This window comes from Anoplolepis gracilipes, chromosome 2 (assembly GCF_047496725.1).
Source record: "Anoplolepis gracilipes chromosome 2, ASM4749672v1, whole genome shotgun sequence".
NCBI lineage: Eukaryota > Metazoa > Arthropoda > Insecta > Hymenoptera > Formicidae > Anoplolepis > Anoplolepis gracilipes.
Window position 1 is genome coordinate 8,679,872 of NC_132971.1, and position 19,715 is coordinate 8,699,586.

Genomic DNA, 19,715 nt, shown 5'->3' on the forward strand with positions numbered 1-19,715 from the left:
TTGGCAGGTGATAAATGCATCGAGTGGCAGTGGGGGATTTTTATTCGTTTATCACGTAGCTGTCGTAAAGTCTTGTCGCGGTGGCATACTGTTTCTCAGATCTTAACGTCACCGAAACCAACAGAGAAATACGGATTATCTACATAATTTCTCATTTATATTTGGAAATAGTTTTGTGACACAAATATATATATTTTCGTGCACATTTTTCCGCGTGTGATCTCGTCAGTCTCGCGTTGAAAGTGACAATCAGGATTTTTATACGCAAGTGACAAGTGTTTTTTGCGCGAAAAAAGCGAAAGTTCCCCGAGTTGTTTTTTTCTCTGTTTCGATCCGAAAACAAACTTGTGTCATTAACTGGTGTTACATTTCAATCTTGTTAAAGCACTTTTCAGTATTATCAGTGAAACAGTTAATAATCACACAAATTGCTAAGGCACTTGTGCAATCCGCATTTAAAATATTGATTTTTTTATTGATACACATATCTTGGACATTCCTTTATCTTGGACATTGGACGAATTCGAATCACAGAACTGAATAAACGATGGGTTGATATGATAAGTTTGGACGTCTCTAAATGCTCGAGTACACTTTCGATTACGCAACATTAATGGCATAAAATAATATGAATATCTCGCAAAAAATGTCGATGACGTTTCACTGAATCGCCGAAAATTCAGAAAAATGTGATCACAATGTCACTTGACGTATCTTGCTCTGAGATAATTGAATTACTAAAAACATATTCACGAAGACACAAGTGAAATATGGAAAGCGGCTTTATTATGTATCGGCTCGATCATTTTTTATCGTCATAGATAAGTATATCATTGTGAGATAAACCGCTCGATTAATAACGATTGAAAGGAAGACTACTTTCTTCAAATTATATTCAGGATGTTTTTTCTGGTCCTTTTGGTATGTATTATATCTTTCTCTTTTACTAATATTTCACAATAACGCTCGTATAAATTATTGATAAAATACAACGCACATCGATATGATATTTTTAATCTGATAAAATAATAATTATCAGCATATATAATACAATATATAATTCTATTTTTGTATGTTATCGGGTAAATAAAATGGATAAAACTGCAATTCTTTTGTTGAATCGCAGTTATCAATTAAAACGATCAATATAAGTATGCCATAAAAACAGAAACATATATATAAGTATTCTACAAGTATGCGTTTTTTCTTAAACAAAGTGAATCTTTACCGTTCGAAAAATAGATCAAAATGCAAATTTTTTAGGACGCAGATTGTTCCGGTCGAACACTAGCTACTCTTTTGGTCGCGTGGGTAACGACAGCAATGGTAGCTTCGATATTATTGCAATGGGAATACATGTGGATTGTTTTGGCGATACTAACGTTGCTCTTCTTATTGATCTGCGGATACACCGCCTACAACGTGAAAAGGACTCACGCGAGAATTTTAATTGAGCAACAAAGAAGAGCAGCGATTCGGACTGTTTCGGGTATTATGGCCGCTAATCGCAGAGAGGTATTTTGTGATTTATGTCGAATTAATTATTTTTCGATATATGCAGGATGTCCTGTGAGAAGTTGTTGAAGCTAAATAGCTGTTATTTTTAAATTCACATGTAGAGAGCAAAAAAACAAATATCTTTTAATAGAGGATATATTTGACAGTTTTATTTATATAAAAACTAAAGCTAATCGGAAATATTCTTATCATTTAATAAACATTTATAGAAGATGTCAAATATCGATAATTTTTAATGACATATATTTTTAGGCAGCAAAACAAATATCTTTTAATATGACATTTAGCAATTATATTTACATATGAACATATGATGATGGGAGATATTTTTATCAGTTAATAACCGTTTATGAAAACGACAATCTTAATTATATATATATTTAAAGTGCGCACTGTCAAAATTAAAACAGAACTCAAATCTTTTTCCAAAACTATAAAAAACTTTACTCAACATTTTTTTTTGAGATGGCACTCATCGCGTTGTTTTGAACTGATTAAAAATATATATCATTAAAAATTATCGATACTTGACACCTTTTATAAATGTTTATTAAATAATAAGAATATTTCCGATTATCTTTAGTTTTTATATAAATAAAACCGTCAAATATGCATTGAAAAATAACAGTTAATTAATTTTAGCAATTTCCTATGAGACATTTTGTATATCCTGTAAGTTATATGCCCGCCTTACAAACGTGCAAAATTTCTAATAAGTTCCTAAAATTCTCCTAATAAGTCTCTATCATCTTTACGTTATTTATCTTTTATAGATGGAATCCTCAACTTGTTCGACTCACCATACAGATTTACCGCCTTCCTACGCGTCCGTGGTAACTACGCAAACAATAACATCGACATCCTTTCGAGCATCCAGTGAAGACAAATATAAAGATCCCCCACCATATTCGATCGTGATCGCCTCTTTAAATAATAGGCAAGACCGAAATGAAGAAATTTCAAGCGACTCGAAGATGTTACCTTTCAAATTTACAAAGAGTAACGCTGCTGATGTAGCTGCCACCACTTCCACTTCCACATCAGTTACGTGCCCACACGAAAGATGAGAGTACGCATTGAATCATGTATACAAAAGAGATGAACAATTCAGAACAGGAAAATGACAAATTATCTGTAATAAGCATGTGATATTACATTTTTCTTGGAAGATTTATGTACAAATATTATTATGTGCATTGTTATGTAATAAAATAGTTAATATAAATGAATTTGTCAAATATCAATTCATTCGCTATCCTGTATGCATCCATAGTATAACATTTATAATGCAGTACATATATATGCACACAATAATATCGTATATATTATATATATATTAATATATTAAAACTAAAAAGTGTTAGCTCCATACTATTTTTAGATAACATTATAAAAAGGGCAAAATAGGAGCTTGAAAATAAAGGAATCTTAATTAAAGACAAATTCTTATTAAAAACATAAATATAATTAAATCGGAACGAAATTAATTGAGTAACATTGTCGCAATAATATAGTCTAAATAAGTAACACTGTCACGTTGATACAAATAAATGAACAAAAATATAAATAGAAATAATAATAGTGGTGGACGTTTCGACCCAATAATTCAGGTCATCTTCAGCGCAAAAATTAACAAAGTTCTTACATGATTATATAAAAAAAAACGGATGTTATAAAAAGACCGAAAGTTAAGTACAATTTTCGCAAAAAAGACACGAAGGACGCATAATGTCGATGATTGATAACTGCTCATAATATGTCAAGTTAGAGACGCAACGAACATATGTTGACGAGAATGTAAACGTGAATAACATATTTTCTTTTAGATAGTGTAATTGGTCTTCTCTAGTTCGATAGTTAGAGAGATCAATTATTCAAAAGAATTGTCATAATTCTGGAAATAAAGTTTTAAGAGTCAATTGTTAAAAATGAATTAAGTTAATATTATCAGCAGATTAGGCACAATCTTAAAGAATTTTATGACATTCTAATGATTAATTAAGTCAAACGGTTAGCGTATAAGTATTAGACGATAAAAAAAATCTTTTTAATCTTACAAGACGCTGCAGTTGAGATGGCATCACCGTTTATAATGTGTGTAAAACGAACTCCTTGATATCTTTACAAAAGATTACATGGTGTCGTGTTAAAAACAAAAACAATAATGTTCTTCCGATGCTTCAACCTTCTTATATATATCTCAGTCGTTAGTTTGGTATTTTCTTAATAATATTATTGTAAATGTCAGGCAGGTTATCGGTGTCGGTTTGTAAATTCAAACTATTCGCTTGTTTTTTAATGTGTATCATCTCTGAAATCAAGCGTTTATTGTAGTATGATTCTTTATCTAGAATAATGACGTCATTCCATTTAAAATCGTGATTATAATTAAATTGTTAATCAGTGATGACCGATTTTACGGATGTATTTTTATTAATATGTTTACGGTGTTCAGTAATTCTAGTTTTTAATTTCCTCCCCGTTTGCCCTACGTAAGATGCATTGCAATCTTTACACTCAATTTTATAGACTACATTGGTATTGCTAGACTTGGGAATGGTATCTTTGTGAACTTTAATGAATCTGTTGAGTTTATTAATGCTATAGAATGAGGCAACAGTATTATATCCTCTAATGTAATTATTGAAGTTATCTGTTAAACCAGGTAGATAGGGGACAAGAAAGTATGAAGTGTTTAATTTTCCTTTTTTATTTGGTTGTTTTTTGTTGATAATGTTTTTTTATGGAGAAATTTTAATCGTTGGTTTATTGTATCGAATATTAATTTTTTTGGATAATCATTCTCAAGTAGTGTGTTGATGGTGTAGTGTAAATTTTTTGGAGAAATTTAGGATGAGATAGTAGGAATGCCCGATCAACTAGTCCAATAATTGTTCCCTTTTTTTGGCAAAACGAATGTTGAGAAAAAAAGTTAAGATATCTACCCGAAGATAAACTTTTATGATACCAATCTGTAATAATCCCCTCTTTTTCATTATTGATAAGGGTGATATCTAAAAAGTTCAATTTGTTATCTTTCTCTAATTCTAATGTGAACTGCAATCTCGGGTGCAATGAATTGATTGTTATAAGTGTGTGATTCACTAATTCTGGAGGGGCTGCTAAAAAGATGTCATCCACGTATCTGAAATAGAATGGAGGAGAAAAACTCAAAGATTGTAAGGCTCTAGATTCCAAATCTTGTAAGACTATATCAGCTATTATGGGGGATAGAGGGGAACCCATAGGATACCAAATGTTTGACGATATATGATATTGTTGAACTTAAAAAATGTTGAGTTAAGAATCATTGCAACTCCGGTCATGAATTCTGATTTTGGTAATTGACAATTATCCTCTATTAAATGCCATCTGTTAGAAACACTTTGAAGGTGTTACTTATTTAGACTTTATTATTGCGACAATGTTACTCAATTAATTTCGTTCCAATTTAAATATATTTGTTTTTAATAAAAACTTGTCTTTAATTAAGATTCCTTTATTTTCAAGCTTCTATTATGCCTTTTTTATAATGTTATTAATATATTAATTCAAATTCAGAGAAAAGATGAGGATCATTTCAACTAAAATGTGCATTTTTGTAATTTTTAATTAAATAAAACGACTGATTATCTGTTGATGTATCTATTCTTAAGTATTAATTATTTCTGGAAAGGAAACGGAGTTTACCTACTGTATTATAAATGTCATACCGGATGTATGTATGATAGCGAATAAATTGTGATCCTTGATATATTCGCTTATAACTCAACTAAAAGTATTTTTTATCTATTAAAGTAATTATTGTTTTATTCTTTGAATTATTATTAATAAAAAAATTTTATTTTTTCTCAACAAATTGATTAACGTTTCCTTCTTAGCTCAAGATTCCGCAAAACTTAAAAATCTACATTATACATATTTCTATTATATTATATAAAATGAAAATTTTAAAAAATGCAACAATAAGAAATTTCGTGAAATAAATAATAGATATTTTTAAAAAATTATTTTTTATTAAAAAAGTATGTTTTATTTTTTTATCAAAATACATCCATTTAATAACAAGAAGTATTTATAAACAACGTATTTCATGGTTATAAAAAATATTATGAGTGAGTAAGCATAAAACTATAAAAAAAAAAGTTTCTTTTCTTAATTTTTTCTATATTATTCACAAAATTGTTATTTAGATTAGACATCTAATAGTAACTTGAAGAAAAAAACAATCGACACTATTTCGCTAAAGCGAATCATATTCGATTATTTTTCAGGTCAAATTCGGTGTAGATACGTTTGAAAAATACATCGCCGAACAGCCAGTAAAATTCATCAACTCTATAGAAGGCGCTCATGCATATCTTGGTGCCGTTGAGTTGTATATGCTGCAAAGAATTAAGTATAATATAGTAAATTTCCTGTTTTTAAATAATTTAATTGTAATTACTTAAATACAGAAAGTTGCACTGTAGATTATAGATTATAATAAATTTATTCTTAAGTATTTTAAGATACTAAGTATTTTAAGATTTAAGATTTTATTACGATCCATGATACTTACCTGAATGATATAATCCTCACTAGTAAGATTGAACTTTTTACCATCTATAACAAAACCAATTGGAGGCATAGTTGAAATCCGATTGCAATCAACCTATGAACGAAAGATAATATCAAATTAGTAATTTAACAAATATTAATTTTTATATTTCAATAACATTTTTTTCTATAGATTGTAGTATTGTGTAAAGTATGATTGTTGTTGACTTACTATTGTAATTGTAGGATCCTCATTATAAGCGCCAATTAATTTGTTAATATGTGAAATGATCTGTGCTGGTCAAGCTATTAGCGACATACCTGTTTTGAACGCCTTGACACCCATTCACGCATAAGTTATTGTCATTGTCATTACCTATTATGATTCTATAGCGCGATAATGTTAAACAATTTGTTAAAACATAATCTTAACCTGATATTAGCGTAATTTAAAAAATAACATACTCATGTATTTCAAAATGGCAGTATCCTCTTGTAGTAGCAGGAACATATGTAAACTCGTCATCGTAATGAGCGGGATCGGAATCACCCGAAGATCAATATCAACTCACCACTCATTTTGCCGAAAGATGAGTTTCTGCATATGTTGTATTGTAATTTACATATACATACATATATATGATTGCACATATATTTATATAAATTAAAAACACTTTAATCAAATGTGCAGTACAGAGATATAAAGAAGAAATACATACCTATTATAATAAATACTAAAAACGTGTGATGATATTAGGCCCTGTTGGATTATATGTATATTGTAGAAAACAGGGAAAATAGGTGTTATTTTGGTTTCATAATGTTTATTGGCTATTATGGAATAGCCGAGGCCCAATACATCATCATAATACCTAGGAATGAACATATCTGGCCTCCTTTCAAACATTTCCCAAAATGTTTGATTTTCACCAATGAGATTAACACCCGTGAAAAAATATTAATATGTTCCAAATATAGAGTTTAATAAAAATTTTATAAATTATTTATAAGGATTTAATAAAGAATCCTTATAAATACTTTATACGTGCTATATAAGAACAGAACGAAACCTTTCCCCGTGAAAAAAAATTAATATGTATTTAATATAATTCAATATAAACTTTATTTAAACTTATTAAGATACTAATAAGATTTTAATAAAGATTCAATTATTTATTAAAACTTTATAAAGGTTTAATATGATAATATAAAGATCTATATTAAGTTTTATATAATGCTTTATTAAATGTCTTTATATGACTTGGCCAAATTCTATCCATATTAAATTATATAAGATCCTTTATTAAATGTTTATATAAAATCCTTAAAATTTACCATATTTAATCTTAATTAAGAGTGAAACCATATTTAATCTTAATATAGAGTGAAACCATATTTAATCTTAATATAGAGTGCTTATAAATTCTTTATATGTTTTAATAAGGCACTCTTAAGCTAACATTTCATAAGCAGTAACATTTTTGCTGCTGCTCTTTACTGCTCATGAAATGTTAGCTTTAGTTGTATAAATAAAGTTTAGTTCCATTCAAAAAAGTATAAAATATTAAATAAATCATAAGCATTATACATACACTAGATGTCTGGTAATAATCACTTTAATGATTAAGGACAGATTTTCTGATTAATTTGGAGACGATTTTTGTTTTTAATGAAAATGTGTCGTGGTAGATAACCATTTTTTTCAAAACTTTTAATTTTTGTCAGTACATAACTTTATAACTTAAATTCAAATTTTATAAAAATAACTCTACCTAAAATTAACTAAAGAATGTATAATATTATATGTTACTCTTTCAAATCTACAAATTTTTGTTTACGAGAAACCCTTTTTTTCAATCGTTTTTGTAACTTGAAAATTATTGATATATCAACATTATATTTTCACTAAAGAAAAATCGTTTCTAAATCAGTCAGAGAATCTGCCTTAGATTGGGGCGATTATTACCGGATATCCTGTATACATGTATATATTAATTAAATTTATACAATTTATATTGTACAAGTCAATTAATTATTTAAAATTAAAAACGTGTTTTTCCTTTATTATTTTCGTTTCTCTTTGCGCAATCAAAAATTACATATAATAATCTATTAAAGTTTTTAAAAATATGTGAAAATATTAGGATTATTATATATTTGGGATTTGTGTGTGTGTGTGTGTGTGTAAAGTATTTAGTGGTTATTTTATCTCAAAATAATCACTAAATACTTTACACACACACACACACGCACACGCGCACGCGCACGCGCACGCACGCACGCACACACACACACACACGCACGCACTCACGCACGCACATACGCACGCACGCACGCACATACGCACGCACGCACGCACGCACGCACGCACACATACACGCACACACGCACGCACGCACACACGCACGCACGCACACATACACGCACACATATATATATATATATATATATATATATATATATATATATTATACACATGTATATAAAATATATATGAATAAGCAGGTCAAATTAATAGCTGTTGTCATTGTCTTATAATAAAAGAAGCACATTCTTACGTCTTACACAAATTAAAAAGTAGAAACTTGATATTTATTAATACTATCCAGCAATAATATTAATTTTTTGTAAGGTATTTTATGTAAGATATAGCATCATATATACTATAAAGCAACTTTATTAATAAGTAATTATAAATATATATTATAAATTCTTTTCGATAAAATTTGGATTGTGGCACACAAAATCTCCAACTCTTATAATTTTAAATAATACACATCGAAAGGGTATACACTTCAACTCATTTGAGGATATAACTGGAATTATATGACTAATCTTAACACGACTAACTTCATGAAAGAAAATAGCAGTATGAATTATTTTGAAAACATTAATTATTACATAAATATTATTGTTATTATCACTGTTTTTTACAAAGAATTTTATTTCGCCGTAACCTGAAAACCGTTTTAGCTCATCTTGAAAATATACAGTGAAATTGTTTCGTTTTTTTTCTCTGCGATACAGCAATGAGGTAAATATTTCGCTTTTTTGAAAGTCTCGAACTCTAGAAAATACAACATACGGTTTCACAAAATTACAAGCATAAAGAAAATCTTGATCTGAAACATTATTTAAACTACATTTATTCAACGGCTGGAAATTACAATGAGTGCTTTGAATTCTAACAGTATTAAAGTCATGAACTTTACGTCTCAAAATTTCAACTCCATGAGCAATTCTAAGATTATTGATTAACTTCTTCCCTTTATTTTTTTCCATGAATAAGTTGACAAAGGACTCCATTATATTTTTCAAAAATGAAAGCTGAAGTAGCCCACAAAGGTCCCCATCTCTTCACGTACAATGGAAGATGAAGAATCTCATGTACGTTATAAACATAATCTTTAGGTCGATATAAAGTTTCAATGTTTTTTACAAACATTCTGAGCATTGTTTCCGCCATTTCAATATCAGGTAATTTATGTCTTTCTGAAGGAGTAAATAAATAGATATTACGAAAAGGATCCAATATTGCAAATAAGCATTGGATAAAAACTTAGAAAGAGTTGGAAGAGAATAATACAAGAGAAATGCTCTAAATTCACTAGCTTTCCAAGATTTCATTTCTGAAACTCCTCGTGGCAATCTGCTTATAATGCTTGGTGGTCGAATATTGATGAGAAACTGATTAACTTCATTCACATAATTTCCAATATACCATTCGCCTTCATTAACGTTGAACCAGAGATTCATAAAGCGGTGTACGACGTCCAAACAAACAAGATGCATATATTCTCCAAATGTACATTTTGAAAGGTCAAGGGAATTAAAGATAAAATGGCTGGACCTTTGACATCTTTGACTTCTTTTTTTTTTAACTGCTTTTTTAGCTTGTTTTAACATTCGCTCATTGGTCCGAAGGCAAACTGGCTTTTTTTTGAATAAAAAAACACTTTTTCTCTTAACAGTTTGTCCTTGAGCAACTAATGTTAATTCATGACGAGTCAAAGGATATTTTTCCATTTTTTGTTCACAAGTGTTACAACTATATAAACTAGTATGGCTCGTAATGTTTTGTAGTTGGGCTCTGACTGGAGCATTAGCACATACAGCTGGAGCTATAACAACTGAAGTTATCTGAATATCAGAATTATTTGGGTGCGTCCACTTCACACCACCTTTATTATAAATACTAACCAAAGAATCAACAAATGGTCTCAAAAATATATTCATTGGAGGATGATCAGTATCACACTACACTCCACTAGTAAGTATTATAAAGTACTATAAGTATTATAAAGGAAGATCTTAATTTAGGTGGAATTTCACATATAGTATACAGTAATGGATACAATTTAATCTTTGAGCTGCGACTTAAAGAAATTCCGTCTGTATTTAGCATCAAAGTTATCTCGTATTGACAATTACTTTGCACTTTTATATACTCAGAACCATCACAAATGTCTCCTATAATATCTTTAACATTTTCCTTTCTTCTTAAAACTTCATGAAGTCTACAGTTTTCAAAATAATGTTTAATTTGATCCTCAATAGAAAAACCATAAATGCTTTTTGCTCCGAAGAATTACATACAATGCATAAAACTTGATCATCGCAAGGTAATAAAGCAAAGCATTTTGAACAATAGTAATACTTAGTTTCCTTGTATAATGGAGCCAAATCTCTTACATACTTTAAAATATGATAAACAGATTTAGGGCAGTTATTTGATTTCGGTAAATATTTTATAAAGGTTGAAACTTGATCATGAAGACTTTTCTTTGTTTACCTATTATTTAAGTGGTCATCTAATAAATCAAGAATAGCCTCATCAACAGTATACTGACAGCCATCATATAACTTAATTTCCTCCTTATTAATATCATTTTCTTCTAGAATATTTTCAGTATTATCGTCATGATTTGATTCTGAATTGAAATCACCGACATTAAACCAACTCTCATCATGAAATAAACATTCATCAATAATTATACTTTCAACTTCACTTTCAAAAATACTGTTTTTGATACTATCAATATCAAAAACATTGCTGTTTGAATCCGTGAAATAATTCTTTTCACTAGATGGCAGCATTTCGGATGCCTCATCTTCTTTTCGTTCTTAATTTGATAAGTCAATAATTGGTTTATCTATATTAACTTCAGTGCTACTGGATTGTTCTTCATTAGGATTTTGTTTAAATCATTCTATACGTTTCAGTTATAGAGAGTAGATTTAGATGGCTAGAAACAAAAATAAGATAATACTTTTTTAGTTCAAACTAAATTGTCATACATCATTGCTGTTGAAATACAATACATATGACACTTTTAATTCTTTAATTTTTTATTTTAAGTTATAAAAATATTTCTTTTCTATTTCTTATAATGATTTAGTTATATAATTATTTTTCTGATTCTTGACATCTTGGATCAAATTTTAGTATTTAAAAAAGACATAAATGTGAAGTAGATATGATACATTTAATTATTATTTGATAGCAATTATTATTCACAGCTATTTTAAATTAATTTTTAAATTATTTTTAAATAAATTATTTTTATCAATTTACCTGCTTATTTCCTTCATTTCCACGATTAAATACTTGCCATGTTCTTGATTTTTTTAGAAGACATTGAGAAAAATTAGGGGAAGATGGATTTGATGATGACATTGGAGAAGATGATGGAGTCTGTAAAAACGGTGATGATGGTGGCGAAGTATCCATGTTTTTAATATTGCCGATGATAAATTGTTGTGTAGAGAGATAATAGAAAAAGCAAAACAAAATATAAAGGTTATAGGAGCAAAACAACAAAAATTGTTATTTATAATATAAAATTTTAAAAATGCATTACATTATTAAAAAAAATAAAGTGTTTAGTTGTGCTAAATATTCTTTTTTTCAGTGTTAAATTCGTTATATTTACGGAACATTCAGTACTGTCGAAACACGCACACCGTCCAAGAACCGCGTGCATGAGTTGCGCAAATAAGCTTTACGCAGCTCATGTCACTACGCAAATTTGATGTTTCTAGACTCTTCCGCGGAGCAAGAGGAATGTGGAGAATAGCTATGGCACCATCAAGCGGCGGCGGCCAATCGTCCTTGATTTATCGATCTAATTATCGACCGCCAGATAACATGTTGAGTTGATAATACGCGATTTTTTCTTATAAAAATAATAAATAAATAAGTAAATGTATATAAATGTATATCCTTATTTGAAAGTTTGTAATTATATTAAATTCAAAGAAATGTTAATATATTGACTTAAAATATTACATTTTATTTTATGTATTTGTTACATGTTATCTGGCGGTCGATAATTAGATCGATAAATCAAGGCCGGTTAGCCGCCATCGCTTGATGGCGTCATAGCTATTCTCTACAGTCCCTTTGCCCCGCGGAAGGGATCTTGGAACAAATCGAATTCGCGTAGTTACGCTATTTTCCAATTGTGTGCATGCAAGCTAAGACCTCGCTCGTCACAGTCAACGCGACGCTCGACCAACAAAAGAAAAACTACTGCTACTGATTAACGATTTTTGAGGACCGTCTTGTATATTTTTTCATAAGATTTACGTAATAACTGACAATATTGTTAATTTTGTACCAATATTGTAATTACCATGGCTTTAAAAGAGAATTTAAGTGTAAATGATAAACCGTTTTTTGTGATATATGAAAAGAAGGAGCGATCTTTCTCTACCGTGCACCACACTGATGTCATTTATGACGATCACGTCAAAATTGGTGATGTTGTTACATTTTTCTGGTGTAGGAAGAAACATGAAGGGATTATTCGCTACATAGGCGGTACGTATATTTTATGTTAATTACCATCTTACCAGAACAAAATGCGTTGCATGTAACTTTCTTGTTACGTAGTCATTTTTGTATTTTCTTATTTTACAACTTTTTTCTGTTTTAATATCGGTCTCTTAAATTATGTGCCTTTTTAAGTATTTAATTATATATAAAGATAAAATTTATTACATTATAAAGATTAGGTTGCTTGTTTTTTAAAGATATATGTGTCATAGAATTTATGTTAAGGCGCATGTATAAGTACTTTGTCAAAAAGTTTCACTTTACTATTACTTTAATTATAGACTTACTTATATATTATTGTTTTCAAAACTGTTTTTTTGACTGTTTACTGAAATGCGTGGACATTATAATATTATTCTTCTTGAACATGTACGGTGTGCAACATGATTTGTTCCGTGACTCTTCCCGCGGGGCAAGAAGGATGTAAAGAGATGTCAATAATATTTACTTAAAATACTAAGGCCAAACGGCCGGTTATATATGTATATATTGACCCGTGAGAGAAGTCACAGAACAAATCATTGTTGCGTAGTCTATGTCCCAAATGATATACATCTAAGATAAGACAACGCACAATTTAATATTTAATAATAATGATTATGATAAATATTTATGATTATTTTCTGATATATACATATTTTATACATATTTTATAAAAAACTGTATTCAGCATATTATTAAAATATATTAAAATTTTATATAATATTTATAATAAAGCAAAAAAATTAATATTTTTGTAATAATATTTGTAAATATTTTTTAAATATTTGTTGGAGATATATTTATAATATCTTTATGATTTTGTGTTTGATATCTAAGATAATTATAAAAATGTTTATACAATGTTTTAGTAAATATTTATAGAATATTCAAATAATTATTATAATTTTGTATATATCTTGTAAATCTTGTATCTAAGATACGAGTGTCAATTTTTGTATTACATTGTATGTTAAGTCACTTCATAATATTAAATTGCAGTAAATTTCAATATAAAACTTATCTGTATATATTATAAGTCTCTATATATAAATTATAAATTTATTTTATAAATTTAAATCTATATTATGTATATTTTTACAATTATTTTACTTTAGATACTTATGAGGATTGTGTGGAAAAATCACTAAAGTTTAACTCTGAAGAAAAGAAAAAAGAGAAAAAAAAGGAGACTGTTTCTCAAGCATTAAATGAACCATGACAATCAAAAATAAAATGCAGAGAAAAGTTTCTTCAAATTAACAAAAGGAAAAGCTCAAAATCAACGCAAGAATTTAAATCTAAGAAAATAAAAGTAAGTCTGCTTCATTTTCAACTTCTATATCCATTTTGTTTAAATTTTTTTATACGAATATGTTATTTATATAAATATCTTTTTGTTTCTACATTAGGATATGAAAGAATCTGTCCGCACACGGCTAATGATGCTGTAGAAAAAGAACTATTAAATATGATAAAAAAAAAAAAAAAAAAAAAAAAAAACTTGATCTCAACTGATTTATCCAAGAAAGAAGAAAGAGACATAAGTAATATTTTTGATAATGAGAATGATTTAACAAAGGTTGATCAAGGAAAACGTACTATTCAACTGAGTTCTTCTTCTTCTGACATAAAGACTTTTGAAAGCTCTGTAAGTTTATTTTTTTAATTTCCAATAAAAAAAGTGAGAATTTTTTAAAATTGTTGGTTTTGCTGACTTTTCAATATTTAACATGTTTTATTTTGTCTCTATTATATATCATACTTTATTTTAGGACACAAAAGATGACACTAATAAAGAAAATAATGACAATGTTGTCACTGACGAATCAAGTAGTAATGAATATAATAAGAAGGAAAATAAGAATAAAATTTCAGAATCTAAGAAAAGTATATAAATTTCGCAAAGTATATAAATTAAAAATATCAAATTTATTTTCTTCAATTTTTATTCATTTAAATTTTAAAATAATATTTATGTTTTGCAGTTGGCTGCTCAATTAGCCGCTAAATTTGATATTCAAACTCTAGAAAAATTAGTTTCCCTTGAGCCAAAAACTGCTCTTATGCAACACAACTCTAGACCTGGGAACGAAATAATTGCTCAGACTGAGAGTGATAATGAGTCTAAGATATCGAGATCTGAATTTCAAAGGAAACACCTAGAATCGGCTCAAATATTTGGAGCTAAAATTGAGATTAAAATGTCTCAATCTTCTTCAGAATCCATTGATAAATCTTAACTAAAACTTTCTAACAATAATACAGATACTAATACGCAGATTCTTAACTCTGATTGTGTAAAAAATATGTTTCCTAAAATAAAAATTTCTGGCTTGAATAATATGTTCAGCGCAGATATGTTTCTTGTCAAAGATCCTGCATTGGTAAGTACAGTTTCATATTGTGTAACGTACTGTTTTATTTTTTTCATGACAATGCTCAAATAGACAGACGTGTTGAACATAGCATGCCTAACATTTTATGTATAATTTATGATATACAATTTGAACAGCATAAATAATACAAATAATTTAAAATTAATAATTTATAATTTAATAATAATTTAAGTGTAGGAATTATGTTATTAAGTTACATATACACAAAATGCTGATATGCTGCTGTTATTTTACTGTTTTTTTTATTAATGATAGTGTTATAGTTGGCTTATGTTATGACGCATCATTATGCGTAATGGTATATGGGCGTAAAAATGTGTATGTAGTGAAAATAAAGTTGAAATTAAAAAAGATTAATCGATAAATAAATAATTTAAGGCACAAAATATTAGTGAAAAGAGTAATGTCTTTGATGAAAGCTTCTTTTACTTGCCCATCTGAGCCAACAAATAAAAATGATTTCAACTTGATACAGGAAAAAAAAGATTACATTATGTATTTTATATATATCAGAAATGATGAAAAACACATTAAATATATTTTTTGGTGTATGCGGTCTCTCATATTTGTGCCAATGCCGCGAGCATTAATTTTTTCGCTTTTGCTATTTGTTTTTCGACAGTAACAGAGTTTTGTAATACTAAAAATTATATATAAAAATTAATACTTTTTTATAAAAAAAAAGAATTTTCTTTTTGCATGCATTTTTAATATTAATATATTACTTTTTATTCACATTTCCAGTAATCCCAACCATTCAGCTTTGATACAGAAAACAAATCACCTACAAAGAAAACATCGCTGGCTAAGCATGATATGTAAATATTATTTAATACTTATTAATAATGTAAATTTCTTTTATATATATATGTATATATTATTTACAGATTGCAAAAGAGAAAAAAAAGGTTCCAAAGTTTAACATGTGATGTAAAGCTGACAGAGCAAAGTTGAATAGTTGGGATTGCTGGGAATGTGAAAAAGTAATATATTAATATTACAATAAAATACATGCAAAAATAATTTTCTTTATGAAAGTATTAATTTTTATATGTAATTTTTAGTATTACAAGGCTTTATTACTATCAAAAAACAACTTGCAAAAGCGAAAAAATCAGTGCTCACGGCATCGGCACAAGTACGAGAGACCACATACAGAAAGTATATTTAATGTGTTTTTCATTTCTGATATATAAATTGGTTATATAAAATATACAATATAATCTTTTTTTTTTCTTAAAAGGATTTTGGGATCCAGAATTTCCTGATGAGACATTATCAAGCACATAATATCGGTAAAATAATAATTTATAATAATAATAATAATAATAAAATATAATTTATAATAATAACAATATATTAATAAAATTTTGAAAAAATAACACGTACATTTTATAATGTACACTATAATTCATATATTCTTAAATTTGTAATAGTTACGTATTTATATTTTAATAAATATATATCTATATAAGTATTTGGATATGCAATATTATTTTAAGGTCCCTCTGCTGATGAGTATACTCGCCACCTCACGGTATTGTAAACTGTAATTAAATGGATATATTATATTAAGATTTCTGCGGATATACTTGTCATGACCATGTTGAATCTATTGACTGTGAAGCAATAGAAATGCTTTTGTATATATATATACATATATATATATGTAGGATTAAAAACGCATTATTTAACATACTGCAATCCTCAGAGCACTGTTATTAGAAGATAAGTTTTATGTGCGCGCGTGCGACGTTGCAGGCGATAGCGGCTAGATCATACGACACGAGTATCTAGCATTGTTTATAATATATTAAGATATTGGGAGAGCACGATGAATCAGTGCAGTCTCTCAGGGCAGTCTGTATTCAACCGTCATTCTGTGCGTACACCATTATATTATACTCTATATCCTCAATAAATCCTTTTCTTATTTTATAACATCTTTCTGTCCCCCATATCCCACATATTTTTGGGGGCTCGTCCGGGATAGGGACAGAGATCAGGATCGAGGCTTAGAGTGCAGTGCCAAAAGAAGTTGAAGAAGTTTAAGGCGTTCACGAATCTCAAGACGTAATTTAAAGAAGTTCGTGAAAAGTTTAAGACGTTAAGGCGTAAAGTTCAAGAAGTTCAAGGCGTTCACGAATCTCAAGACGTAATTTAAAGAAGTTCGTGAAAAGTTCAAGACGTTAAGACGTTGAGGCGTAAAATTAAGAAGTTAAGACATAATTTAAACAATGTCGGAACCAGGCGCTAGCACAGAAAACGATGATCTGCATATGAAGCTCACGAAAATATGACGATGGTAAGGTTGAAACAAGAATTAAAAAGACGAAAGTTGAAAACGACGGGACCGAAAAATGAGCTCATCCTAAGACTGTTACCATTTATGCAACTCGAACTTCAGCATGGTGAAATGGAATATCACGATGAGGATGAAAGCGACAACGAAAACGCACAAGGAAGACACACGAAAGCGCAAGAAGATGATGGTGAAAGTGATACACATTCGAGTGACGAAGATGAAGCACCACTTGCCGAAAGAAGACAAAATAAAACAAGAAAAGCTCGAGTAAATCAGTTACTGACATTCAGAGATGTTGAAGAATCCTTAGAGACGTTCAACGGAGATGACAAGGTCGATGTGAAAATATGGATTAAAGACTTCGAGGAAATGGCTGAATTGTGCGAATGGTCCGACGCCCAGAAAGTAGCATATGCGAAACGCCTTCTTTGTGGATCAGCGAAGCTGTTCGTAAAATATGAAAGATGCACAAAGACGTGGAAGAAATTACGGTGCGCGTTAAAAGAAGAATTTGCCAAATGTTGTGGACAGTCATGCAGTGCATCGAGAGTTATCGCGGCGAAAGAAAACAATTGACGAATCATATCAAGCATACATATATAAAATGCTCGAGATCGCTGCACAAGCTAATATTGATACGCCATCGGTAATTCGATATATTATTGAAGGTATTCAAGACGACGCAGTTAATAAAACAATATTACATGGAGCAAAAACAATACGTGAATTAAAAGAAAAGTTCGTGCAATACGAAGCGATAAAAGGGGAAGGCAAATCAAAGACGAAGCAGTCGAAGTGGGAGGAAAAGAAAAAGATGACACGAGGAGACACAAGTTCGACGGAGACAAGAAGATGTTTCAACTGCGGTAGCAGAGATCATTTGGGTAAAGTATGTCCGACGAAAGACAAAGGTGTCAAGTGCTTTAAATGCAATCAATATGGACATATCGCGAAATCATGTAGAGGGACAGTAAGTGCGCAGAAAGAAGCCGCATGTGTAAATGCTAAAAATCCGCAACAGAAGCAGATAAAGCAGGTAGAAATTGCGAATCAATGCTTTATTAGTATAATAGATACGGGTAGTGATCTGAGCTTGATGAATCGACAATGTTATGAAAAAATAGGTCGTCCGAATTTAAATAATAAGATAAACTTTGACGGTTTAGGCTCGTTAAACAATAGCACGTACGGTTCATTTGAAATAAATGTTATTATTGACAACGAAACATATAAGATCATATTTCATGTTGTTGACGATAAAATAATGAAGCATGCAATTTTGATTGGTGCTGACTTTTTGAATCAGGTAGAATTATATGCAGTAGGAGGTCAGGTAACTATCCGAAAAATTCCTGAAAAATCAATTTATGCGAATAATTCAGAATTACCTGAGGTGTTAAAAGTTGATGTAATAGAAGACGCGAATCCATTTGATTTTTCATATGTTTCCAATAAAAGCACACGACAAGAACTAGAAGTCATTGCAAAAAATTATGAGCCCAAGAAAACGCGTGAAGTCAATGTTAAAATGACATTAATTTTGAAAGATGATATTCCAGTTTATCAAAGACCACGTAGATTATCTCAGTCGGAAAAGCAAGAAGTTGATAACCAATTAAAAACATTGATAGATAATGGTATCATAAAACCTTCTAATTCTGAGTACGCAAGTCCTGTCGTGTTAGTAAAAAAGAAAAATAGTGATACAAGAATTTGTGTTGACTTCCGAAAATTGAATAAGAAAATTATAAAAGACCATTACCCATTATCATTGATTGAGGATCAATTAGATCGTTTACAAGGCGCGAAAATTTTCAGTACACTCGATCTAAAGAACGGATTCTTTCACATTGAAGTAGCTGAAGAAAGTAGGAAGTACACTTCTTTTATTGTTCCCACAGGTCAATATGAATTTATGCGAATGCCGTTTGGACTTTGCAATTGCCCTGCAGTGTTCCAAAAATTTATAAATGCTGTCTTTAAAGATTTAATTTCTGAAGGAGTCGTATTAACTTACATGGACGATTTAATTATACCTTCACAAGATATTGAGCAAGCAATTAATAATTTAAAGCGTGTGATAGAAGTATCGAGTCAAGCTGGACTGCATGTTAACTGGCAAAAATGTAAATTTATC

The 19,715-nt window shown here is 29.3% G+C and overlaps 1 protein-coding gene across 2 annotated transcripts; it reads left to right on the plus strand.

Moving 5' to 3' along the window:
- Positions 1-42: 42 nt before the first annotated feature.
- Positions 43-5,913, plus strand: LOC140676121 (uncharacterized). 2 transcript variants are annotated; one of them, XM_072910830.1, is made up of 4 exons: positions 43-921; positions 1,264-1,515; positions 2,292-2,587; positions 5,793-5,913. In XM_072910830.1, the coding sequence occupies exons 1-3, from the start codon at positions 901-903 to the stop codon at positions 2,583-2,585; spliced, it is 567 nt and encodes a 188-aa protein (XP_072766931.1). In that variant the 5' UTR covers positions 43-900; the 3' UTR covers positions 2,586-2,587; positions 5,793-5,913. The 2 variants fall into 2 exon arrangements, with proteins under 2 accessions (XP_072766931.1, XP_072766930.1); XM_072910829.1 differs by lacking the exon at positions 5,793-5,913 and having other exon boundaries at positions 44-921; positions 2,292-5,237.
- The last annotated feature ends 13,802 nt before the right edge of the window (positions 5,914-19,715 follow it).

Excerpts from the sequence above, each read along its gene's own strand:
- LOC140676121 (XM_072910830.1), top strand. The coding sequence starts at position 901 with ATGTTTTTTCTGGTCCTTTTG. Across the intron at positions 922-1,263 it reads TGTTTTTTCTGGTCCTTTTG|GACGCAGATTGTTCCGGTCG; the intron begins GTATGTATTATA and ends CAAATTTTTTAG. Across the intron at positions 1,516-2,291 it reads TGGCCGCTAATCGCAGAGAG|ATGGAATCCTCAACTTGTTC; the intron begins GTATTTTGTGAT and ends TATCTTTTATAG.